A 12,326-nucleotide genomic window follows, 5' to 3' on the forward strand; every position below is an offset into this window, starting at 1 on the left:
TTTGAGTACTGAGTCTCTAAGGAGCTCCCCTGGTAGGCAACACTTGGCATGTGTTGACACAGCTCGCTGCTGGAGGAATTGAGTGCATCTGGTACCACTCTACTGGGAGAAGACTCTTGGAAGTGTGCTCCTGGTTTCCTCTGGATCTCACTCCTTATGCCTTTTCCCTTTGCTGATTTTGCTTTGATCCTCTTGCTGTAATAAATTCTATTCATCAGTACAACACTATGCTGAGTCCTGTGAATCCTTTTAGTGAATCATCAAAATGGGTTAGTCTTGAGGACTCTCAACATAAGGGGTGAGAAGAAATGTGGGCAGAGAGGGTAAATGTGGGGAAAAAAGAGAGTACAGATTATTGCAGAAAAAAGAGAAAGTTGATCATAAAAATACACTCATATCAACTATGATCTCGTTTATATTATATATGTTTGTCTATATGCACAGAAAGATATCAAAAAGGATGACCACCACAATGTTAATGATGTTACCTCTGGATGGTGGGGTTTTAGGTGACTTTTTCACATTTTCCCTTACATTTTTTGTATGTTTTAAATTTGTTCTTACAATGAGCATAATTTATTTATATAATCAGTACAGCTATTTTTATTTTAAAAGGAAATAAAAATCAATTGTTGGAGATTTTTGTTTACAATAACAGTTCCTGATACTGTCTCTCCTAACTTCCCATTAAATTTCTATAAGGATACAGAAAAAGTAAAAACACACATCACATGGTTAGGTGACTGATGATCCATTCCCAAAAGCCCAGAGAAATTTCCTCTAATTTTATGGCCTGTGGAGTTGATCTAAAAAACATAATCAGTAGGTCACACATAAGATACCCTGCAACGGTCTCCTTGAGCATAGGGAAGGAGACCCTTATATTCCCTACTCCACTGCCTTATGGTGAAGAAATGTGAGATCTGTCTCACAGAAAAGACTGGACAGTTTTCCCTTCACTGCACATGTGATAATTTTTGAAGCCATTGTCCCTTCTCTTTTAGAATCTCTTTCCTAGAGAGAGACTAATTTTTCACTAGAAAAAAAAGCAGAGATAGGGACTGGTAATGGCACTCAGCATTTCTAGAAGCACAGGGCTGTCAGAGAGAACCAGGAAAGGAAGAAGCCTAGTGGCTGCAGCCCTAGTAGCACACCTGGAATTTGTGTATCTTTTTATGTATGAGCCGGGCCCATCTTTGGCTAGCAGAGCTGCCAGACTTAAGTCTGTGGGACACTGAAATTGTGAAGGAAGTAAACAAACTATCGCTGTAGATTTAAAAAGAGGAATCTACCAGGTGCCATGTAGACAGAAAGTGCGTTCCAGGGTAGAGTGATTATGTAGTTTCTCCATACTGGAACAATTTGAGAGTAAAAGGGGTACTACTAATAGTCACAACAGGCAATTGCCATAAACCAGGACTGTCCTAAGCAAACTGAGAGGTATGGCCACCCTGGTTCAGAGCCTAACTCTGAGCTCGAATCAATCTCTTGAACAGGTAGAAAGAAAAAAAGACATAGTAACAGATCTTGGGGTGGGGGCAAAAACCCCTAAAAACAAGCCTATAGGTAAATACTTAAGATCCAAGGGAAAGGATTCCAGGACTTGAAGACAGAGAAGAATAGATACTTGAAAATAATTTACTATGGCAGAAAACAGAGATCCAACATGAAAATTTACAAGCATTCTTGAGAAATAAAACAGAACTCAATGAAAGCAACATTTAAAAAAATTAATAGAAGGAAAATGTTTTGGGATGAAACAGAATTTAGTATTCCAGTCCAAATGTTTTCCTGAGTTCTAGGCAAAATAAATAAAAAGAAATCAACACTTAGAAACATCTTGGCAACTGGAAGAAAAAACTCATTATTTATACATGATATAATTGTTTACCTAGGAAAGCCAACAGAATCAACAAATATAAATCAAGAAAGGTTTAATTCTAGATTTAGATAAAGCAACATATGTCAATATTATTTCTCTGTACTAACATTGCCATGTAGAGAATATAATTTAAAAATTCACACCAGCAACAAAAATAATAAAGTATCTAGGAATTAACTACGAATTCATAGGGCCTAAGTCTAAAGTTTAACAAAGATGATTTAAGTAAATCTATATTACACTCTTAATAGATGATTTAATATTGTAGAAATGTTAATCATTTCAAATTAATCTATATTCAGTTCAATCCTAATAAAAATTATTGAATTTAATAAACTTATGCACATTAAAATGTATACTGCAGAATAAAGGTCTGTGTATCAGTTAATCAACCTTAATAAAGAAGTAGAAAAGATAAACTCTCTAATACACTAATATATATTATAATAAAAGCTGTGTTGCATTAGTGCAAAAACAGGCAAATAGAAAAATGGAACAGAATAGAGTACACAGAGACAGGGTGTGTATGTGTGTATGTGTGTGTGTGTGTGTGTGTGTGTGTGTGATAGTGTGAATAAAACTATTTCCTATCTGCATACAGGAACTTAATATATAATAAAAGTGGCACTGCAAATCAATGGGAAAAGGACAGATTGCTTAGTAGACGATATTGAGAAAACTTTCTCACCATATGGAGAAAAATAAAATTAGTTTCCTATATAAAACCACATATGTAGGTGGATTCTAAATGAATTAAAGACCTAAATGTGAAAGGTAAAACCATACAGTTCATAGAAGAAAATACAGAATATCTTTGTGACTGAGAGTCATGAAAAGCCTTCTTAAAGAAAATTCCAAATCACAAACTATAAGGCAAAATATTGAAGAATCTGATTATGTCAAAATTAAGAAATTGGTCCAACAAAGCATCTTATGGATAAAGTTCATTAGAATGCTTACAGAATAGGAGAATATATAACGTCTAAAGTAAATAAGAAGTTAATGTTTGGAATATTGAAGGCATTTCTGCTAATCAACAAGAAAGTACCGGCTCGAGTAGAAAAATAGACAAAGAATATGAACACACAGTTTACAGGAAAATGCAGCAAGCAAAGAAGCATTTAATGAGATAATCAAACTCAAAGGTAATCAGAGAAATACAAGGTAAAACAACAATGAGATATCATTCTATTAATCTGACAAAATTTAGGTAGCTGGAAGATAGTGGTAGGGATATGGCATGCAGTAACCCTCATATACAGCTGTTGGTGGTGCAAACTGGCTCATGCGCGACAACTTGGCACTATTTATATCAATTAGTTATACACATGCCCTATGACCCAGCAACTTTTCTCCTAGGTATATATCCCAAGGACATCCTCACAGAGGTACATGATTTTTCATACAGCTCTACAATTTTTTGCATTAAAATAGTTCATATGGAAGATATGGGAAAGGTTATGGGGGATAAAAAGAAATACATGAATGAGTGAATGAAATGAGAAGGGGCCTTGCACAGAACAATGATGACAGGTACAGTACCATCAACTAACAAGCACTGAGTCAACACTGCGGACAAGTGGTGGTGAGTGGGTAACGATAGGTGAAGGAGGCAATTTCAAACATGTTGGCAACATTTTTTAATTACAAGGTTTAGAAGTCCTTTACGCGACTAGGCGTGGTGGCTCATTCCTGTAATCCCAGCACTTTGGGAGGCTGAGGTGCACAGATCACGAGGTCACGAGTTTGAGACCAGCCTGACCAACGTGGTGAAACCCCATCTCTACTAAAAATATGAAAATTAGCTGGGTGTGGTGGTGTGCGTCTGTAATCCCAGCTACTTGGGAGGATGAGGCAGGAGAATCGCTTGAACCCTGGAGGTGGAGGTTGTAGTAAGCCAAGAATGTGCCACGGCACTCCAGCCTAGGCGAGACGGAGTGAGACTCCGTCTCGAGAGAACAACAACAAAAAAAGTCCTTTACACATTTAAGCTGAAGGAAAAAACATAGTTAAGGGTAAAAGACAGAAAAACTGGTTCAGACATCTCTCCAAGTTTAAAGACAAAATGTCTTCAGAGTTTTGAAGATAAAATAATTTTGAACTTGGGCAACCAAGTAAGTTTTCCATGTGTGAAGGCAACAGAAAACATTTCAAGATATGCATGGACACAAAACTACATACCATCCAGGAATATTTCTTGAATTAAATAAAATATGCAACAAATTTTTAAGAACATAAAAGCAAAATCTTATCCTTATATATAAAATATAAAATTACCTTTTGTAGAAAGAGGACAATCCTTATGAGCATCTGGGCACGGAGTTCTTCCAAGGTAAACAACGTTCGGGGTGTTCGAATGAAAATTTTGGTCTTCCCATAAGCTACATCATCCTGAAAACCACACCGTTCAATCAGTTTCTTGACAGCCTCTTTATCTGAAGGAAGGTCATGGTTGGGCCAGGTGAATTCAGAGATCATCTTATACCTGGATGAAAAAAAGAAATAGGGTTAAGGGAGAAAACCATATGGTCATCTCAATAGAAAACTATTCAATAAAATTCAAGACACCTCGTAAAAAACCAAACCAAATCTTAGCAAACTATCAATAGAATTTCATTAGCCTCATAAGGTATGCAAAAAAAGTCTTCAGTAAAATAAAACACTTTAAGATAACTCTTACTAAACTAGGTATAGAAGGGACTTCCTCAAACTCATAAAGTCTATTTGCCAAAATCCTACAGCAAATATTGTTCATAAAGCGGTAACCTTAGAAGCATTCTTTTTACAAACAGCTACAAGAGAAGGGTGGCTCTGTCATGGGTCCTGCTCAGCATTGCTCTGGAGGTCTAGTCAACATAGTGAGACCAAGAGATAACTGGTAAATGACTGAGGGAAAAACAAAATGGATACTACTTATGTATAATGTAACTTTCCTCAAAGGAAATCAAGCAGATCTCTAGATTAAAAAAAAAAAAAAACTATTATAACTAAAAGAAAATTAAGCGGTGTTGCTGCACATAAGAGCAACACACAAAAATTAATTGCATTTCTACATACAAGCAGTCAACAGCTCCTTGCCATGTGGGCCTCTCATAAGGCAGCTTACCACACGGCGGCTTGCTTGAGTGTGAGTGTGAACAAGACAGAAGTCACAGAGTCACAGTATTTTGTGGCCTAATCTCAAAAGTGACATCCTATCACTTTTGCAATATTATACTTTGTCAGAAGCAAATCACTAGGTCTAGCCTACACTCACGGGAAGGGGATTACACAGGGCATGGATACCAGGAGGTAGAGGGCATCTTAGAAGGCTGCCTATCACAGAGTTTTTTCCACCATGCAAAGCTGTTTAATACATGTAGTCAAATTTAGCTTTTTTCTTTTTTTTTTTTTCTCTGAGATGGAGTCTCGCTCTGTCGCCCAGGCTGGAGTGCAGTGGCGGATCTCAGCTCACTGCAAGCTCCGCCTCCTGGGTTCACGCCATTCTCCTGCCTCAGCCTCCCGAGTAGCTGGGACTACAGGCGCCCGTCACCTCGCCTGGCTAGTTTTTTGTATTTTTTAGTAGAGACGGGGTTTCACTGTGTTAGCCAGGATGGTCTCGATCTCCTGACCTCGTGATCCGCCCATCGCGGCCTCCCAAAGTGCTGGGATTACAGGCTTGAGCCACCGTGCCCGGCCGGAATTTAGCTTTTTTCTTATAGTACATCTAAATTTTAAGTCATTGTATGAAAGGCTTTCTTCACTTGGGTTACAGAGTAATGCGTTTATGTTTTCTTCTAGTACTTGTATGTTTTCCTTTTTCACATTTAGATTTCTGATCATTTAGAGGGTTTTTTGGTATATGGTGTGAGGTATGGATCTAATTTTATATTTTAACAAATGGCTGTCTAGCCGTTCCAACACTATTAAAAAGTTCATCTTTCCCCTCTGTGATTAACATGCTGCCTTTATCATATGTTCTTCAGTTTATTTCTGGACTTTCTGGTCTGTTTCATTGCCGTGTCTGTCCATCTGTGCATCACTACCACATGGTTTTAATTATAGAGGATACAAGTACATTTTAATGTTTTTTCCTAATTCTTTTCTTTTTTAAAGGTCTTTCTAGTTATTCTGGCACACATATTTTTCCATATGAACTTCAGAATCAAGTTTTATAGTTCCAGGCAAAAAAACCAGAATCCAGTGAACAAACAATTTTTAAAGACCCAAACCACCCTTGATAGTTTTATTGAGTTGAAACATTAAATACATTATTATTATTACTATTATTATTATTTTGACACAGAGTCTCACTCTATTGCCCAGGCTGGAGTGCAGTGGTGCAATCTCAGCTCACTGCAACCTCCGCCTCCCAGTCCAAGCGATTCTCCTGCCTCAGCCTCCTGAGTAGCTGGGATTACAGGCACCTACAATGCCCAGCTAATTTTTGTGTTAACAGTAGAGATGGGGTTTTACCATGTTGGCCAGGCTGGTCTTGAACTCCTGACCTCAAGTGATCTACCCGCCTTGGCCTCTCAAAATGCTGGGATTATAGGCAAGAGCCACTGTACTCAGCGAATCCATTAATTTTTATATGGTGTTGAGTTGTCCTATCCAAGAACAAGAGATATCTTCACACTTGATCTACTCTGCTTTGTGCCTTCATGAATCTTTAAAGTTTTCTCATAGGCCTTTTCTTTCTTTTTTTCTTTTTTTTAATAATTATTTTATTTTTTAAGTTCTGAGGTATATGTGCAGGATGTGCAGGTTTGTTACACAGGCAAATGTGTGCCATAGTGGTTTGCCGTACAAATCAGCCCATTACCTAGGTATTAAGCCCAGCATCCATTAGCTATTCTTCCTGATGATCTCTATTCTCCCACCCCAACCCCAACAGGCCCCAGTGTGTGTTATTTACCCCCATAGGTCCATGTGTTCCCGTTGTTCAGTTCCCACCTTTAAGTGAGAACATGGGGGGTCTGGTTTTCTGTTCCTGTGTTAGTTTGCTGAGGATAGTGGCTTCCAGTTCCATCCATGTCCCTGAAAAGGGTATTAACCTCTTTCCTTTTTATGGCTGCATAGTATTCCATGGTGTGTGTGTACCACATTTTCTTTATCTAGTCTATCATTGATGGGCATTTGGGTTGACTCCATGTTTTTGCTATTTTGAATAGTGCTTGCAATGAACACACCTGTGCACGTATCCACAAAAACAAGCAATGGGGAAAGCATTCCCTATTTAATAAATGATGCTGGGAGAACTGGCTAGCCATATGCAGAAAACTGAAATTGGATCCCTTCCTTACACCTTATATAAAAACTAACTCAAGATGGATTAAAGACTTAAATGTAAAACCCCAAACAATAAAAACCGTAGAAGAAACTCTAGGCAATACCATTGAGGATATAGGCATGGGCAAAGACTTTATAATGAAATCACCAAAAGCAATTGCAAAAAAAGCAAAAATGACAAATTAAAGAGCTTCTCCACAGCAAATGAAATTATCATCAGAGCGAACAGACAACTTACAGAATGGGAGAAAATTTTTGCAATCTATCCATCTGACAAAGGACTAATATCCAGAATCTAAAAGGAAATTAAGCAAATGTATGTACAAGAAAAAAATCAATCCCATTAAACAGTAGGCAAAGGATATAAGCAGACACTTCTCAAAAAAAGACATACATGCGGCCAACATATAAAAAACATTTCAACATCACTGATCATTAGAGAAATGCAAATCAAAACCACAATGAGAAACCATCTCACGCCAGTCAGAATGGTGATTAGTAAAAAGTCAAGAAACAACAAATGCTGGCAAGGTTGCAGAGAAATAGGAACGCTTTTATACTATTGGTGGGAATGTAAATTAGTTCAACTACTGTGGAAGACAGTCAATTCTTCAAAGATTTAGAACCGGAAATACCATTTGACCCAGCAATCCCATTACTGGGTATATACCTAAAGGAATATAAATCATTCATAGGGCTGTTCAAATTTCTTGTTAAAATAGTAGATATGTAGGCAGCATCTGTTAATTACTCCCTAATTACAGTTAATTACTTCCTTCTTCTTGACATATCTCTTTTCTTAGATTCCATGACAGCATGCTCTCCTTCTGCCTCTCTGGATATTTCTTGTCAATCTGATTTTCTGGCTCCTTTGGCTACTATTATATCCCCAAATGCAGGCGTGTCCCGAGGCTAAGATCAGGACTTCTCTCTACGTATCCTCTCCCCACATTACCTCATCTAGTCCACTTACTTTTAATAAAACATTCCAAATATAAAAACAAAAATATATATTTTATAGGTATATAAAATATAAAAATATACTTTCAATTTGTGTATCATCCCTAGTCTAGCGCATAGTTATGAGCTTCAGATTTATATATCCAATGTCTACACAGGTCTGGAAGGCATCTTAATTACTCTTTCAGTCTTTTCCTACCTCAATCTACCCAGTTACTAAAGCCAGGATCCTGAGAATACTTTTATTCTTTCCCTCTCTATCATGATTTCTAATCCATCATTAAGTTCTATTGACTCTACCCCCAAAATATATTTAAAATTTTACAGTTCTCCTCATCCTTACTGCTTCAATTCAAAGGCAAGCCACCTTCTAGTTTACAACAGACTCCTAAATTGTCTTCCATTTCCTTTCCAATCCATTCTGCATACATCGGTCAGAGTAGTTTTCTAAAAAGCTTGAAATCATTTTTGTCTTTGGCTGCTTTCCTTCCTCACTATCCTTCAATCATGTTGACTTCTTTGGGGTTCTGTAATGCGGTTGCCTCCTTCCTGCTTCAGAGTCTTTGCACATGCTGTTCCCACTGCCTGGAATACATTTTACCTAGTCCTTGAAAGTCTGGCTCCTTCTCATCCTTTAGTCTTTTCTTGATCTTTGTATATCAACAAAGCCCCTACCCCCAATATTCTCTCTAAGGCTACTAGTTTTATATATTCTTTTCTGACATCATTTATCACAGCTTGTAATCATACTGATTTGTGGGTTTATTTGCTTAATGTCAGTCTCCCTCCTTAGTCTGTGGCTACTATGAAGGCAGGGACTTTGTTTTGTTCCCTACTATGTATCATGTGCCTATCATGTTGCCTGCTATACTATGAGGCAATAGATATTTGCAGAATGAATGAAAGGAAATCATTTAAAGCTTACTCACTTGCTAGATGGGGGCAGAGATTAAAGCCCAATGAAAAAGTTCTAATATAAAGACAGAGGTAATACCAAACAATGTCACATGAAAAAACGCGAAATCAGAAACCTCTCAAATTCGTTACCAAACTATAGTAGGGGTCTACATCTGGGTCATCATAGGGGTAGTGCTGGTGTGTGTTTGTTTCAGGCACGCTGTAGAAACTGGATTGCTATCCTACAGCCCCACTGCTCAGCTCCCATGGCAGGGGAGAGGCACTCTGCCTTCCTTCATGCCGGCAAAGTGCATGACCCTGGTTCTCTGGCAAATCAGCAATCTGAACTTGCTAATTAAAAAGTTGAACTCATCTGCTTTCTGACAGTGAGTTTTACCTCCCTAAAGGACTAACTTTAAGGTTACCAGCATGTTTTAAATCCTTCTCTCTTTTCTCAATAAAATAAATGAAAATGAAAAGTCACAAGCAAAAATTTAGGTTCAAACCTAAACTACTTGCAAAAATCTGCAAAATCTAAAAGGAAAAATTCACTGTAGAAAATATTACCTTTTCTCTCGTCATCACTGGATGAGCCACATAAAATGGGGATAATGTATATTCCTCACGTGGTTGTCAGTTTCAGCAACTTACTACATGTGAAACGTTTAAAACAGTATCTAGTACATCCAGTAAACATTTTAAAATATTCACAACTATTATTATAACTCACTTGAAAATTTCAACACATAATTTTTTTTTCTGTCTAGTTAATCACAGTCTATATCCTTTCCATAAACAGGAAAAAATCTTTAATTATCTCTACTTCTCACTCCCATTTTAATTTCAGTTCCAGATTATTACTAAAGACTACTTTCCTACCTTTACAATCACTACTTGTTTAGATTTAACAAAAAGTTTTACAGATTTCTTTGCTCAATGTTGCTTTTTTGCATATATCCTGCCACATGTTTCCTTTCTGCATTCATCTTTCTTTTTGCTGAAGTACATCCTCTAGGACATTTTTCAGAGGGTCTATGAATAATAAACTTTCTCAAACTAGGTATGCCAGAAAATGCTATTTATTTTAATCACACTCTTGAATGGTATTTTGACACAGAACACAATTCTAGACATGAAGGCCCTTTCCCTGCACTGTGAAAGCATTTTGCTCCTTCGTCTATTTGATCAAATGTTCATGAGGAGCCAGATGTCAGCGTGATTCTCACTCCCCATAGGCAGTTTGTCTTTTTCTCTTGGGAGCTATATTTTTCTTTAACATTCTAAAAGTGAACAAATGTATTTTTAAGTTTTAAAAAAATTCTTATGCTTGGCAATCAGTGTATCCTTTTAATCTGATGATTCGTCTTTTTTCAGTTCAGGCAAATCCCTGGCCACTGTTTGAATAGTGCCTCTCCCCTATTCTTGGTGTTCTTTCCTCTAGTCCTTCTGTTACATGGGTTTTGCTGCTCCTGGATCAACCTTACATGTGGCTAGACCTTTCCTGAATACTTCCCATCTTTTTTTTTCTTTGTGATGAGATCCGCAACAAGACTTCAGCTTGATCCTCTGGCCCACTAATTCACTTTTCGAAAAAGTTTAGTTTTTTAAAAACATTTAAAAAATTGTGATCAAATTTACATGTACTAAAATACACACACTTAAGTATATAATTCAATAAGTTTTGTCGAATGTGTATACTCATGAAACCGACACCCCAGTCAAGATATATCACCTCAGAGAGTTCCCCCATTCTGCTTTCCAGTCCGCAGACAGAGGTCATACCAACACATAGCTAACCACTATTCTGATTTCTATCACCATAAATTAGTTTTGCCTGCTCTTGAACTTCATGTAAAGGGCAGCATAAAGTTGCTACACTTTTCTTCTTAAAATGTCATCTTCTGGCTGGGCATGGTGGCTCATGCCTATAATCCCAGCACTTTGGGAGGCTGAGGCGGTTGGATCATCTGAGGTCAGGAGGTCGAGACCAGCCTTGCCAACATGGTGAAACTCTGGCTCTATTAAAAATGAAAAAAAATTAGCTGGGCTTGGTGATGTGCCCCTGTAATCCTAGCTACTTGGGAGGCGGGGGTGGGAGAATTGCTTGAACCTGGGAGGTGGAGCTGCAGTGAGGTAAGATGGTGCCACTGCACTCCAGTCCAGGTGACACAGCAAGACCCTGTCAAAAAAAAAAAAAAAAAAAAAGCCATCTTCTCTTGGCTTCTGTGACATAATCCTCTTCTGGTTTTTCTTCTACCTCATTGGTTGCTGCTTCTCTTATCTTTGCTGGTTCTTTCATGCCAGACCACAAATCTAAACACTGTCACGGACTTCCTCCTCTTCACTATACAGTCCCAAGACTTTCTATGTAATCTATGTTACCAGTGACTCCAAAATCTCTTATCTGCAGCCTAAACTTCTTTCCAGAACTCCAGGTATGAAAGTCTAATGGCTTAATATTTCTGCCTAGATATTTAGTAGGATTTCAAAGTGAACATAGGCTGGGTGTGGTGGCTCACGCCTATAATCCCAGCACTTTGGGAGGCCGAGGCGGGTGGATCACGAGGTTGGGAGATTGAGACCATCCTGGCTAACACAGTGAAACCCCGTCTCTACTAAAAATACAAAAAAATTAGCCGGGCATGGTGGCTGGCGCCTGTAGTCCCAGCTACTCGGGAGGCTGAGACAGGAGAATGGTGTGAACCCGGGAGGCGGAGCTTGCAGTGAGCAGAGATCACACCACTGCACTCCAGCCTGGGTGACAGCGAGACTTTGTCTCAAAAAAAAAAAAAAAAAGTGAACATAGAGATGTTTCAAAGTTAACACAGTCAAGAGAATAATCTTGATTCCATTGTTACTCCTGTTCCATATCCTCTTCCTCAAAATTATTTTACCCAATTTTATCTCAGCAAATGGTACTGCGCTTACCTAGATGCTCAAGCCAAAATCTAATTTTCATCCTTCATTCCTCTTTATTCCTGTTTCATCATATCCAATCTATGAGCAAGTCTTGTCAACTTTATCCCTCAAACATATCCCAAATCTGTCCAATGCTCTTGTATCTACAATAGTCCCTTACTGAAGGCACTACCATCAAGCCCTGCCTCCCGGACTCCTGCAATAGCATCCCTAAACATCTCCTTGCCTTCCTTTTTTTTTTTTTTTTTTTTTTGAGATGGAGTCTTGCTCTGTCTCCCAGACTGGAGTGCAGTGACATCTCGGCTCACTGCAAGCTCCACCTCCCAGGTTCACGCCATTCTCCTGCCTCAGCCTCCTGAGTAGCTGGGACTACAGGCGCCCACAACCACGCCTGGCT

The 12,326-nt window shown here is 38.3% G+C and overlaps 1 protein-coding gene across 2 annotated transcripts in view; it reads right to left on the reverse strand.

Moving 5' to 3' along the window:
• MYO1D (myosin ID) overlaps positions 1–12,326 on the reverse strand; it is a 381,175-nt gene that overhangs the window by 214,378 nt on the left and 154,471 nt on the right. For both annotated transcript variants that reach the window (XM_010372265.2, XM_030922987.1), the window contains exon 16: positions 4,160–4,367. In XM_010372265.2, coding sequence (XP_010370567.2) covers positions 4,160–4,367 — 208 coding nt within the window. The remainder of the gene's footprint in view (positions 1–4,159; positions 4,368–12,326) is intronic.

The sequence above is a fragment of the Rhinopithecus roxellana genome, chromosome 19 (genome assembly GCF_007565055.1).
Source record: "Rhinopithecus roxellana isolate Shanxi Qingling chromosome 19, ASM756505v1, whole genome shotgun sequence".
Classification (NCBI taxonomy): Eukaryota; Metazoa; Chordata; class Mammalia; order Primates; family Cercopithecidae; genus Rhinopithecus; species Rhinopithecus roxellana.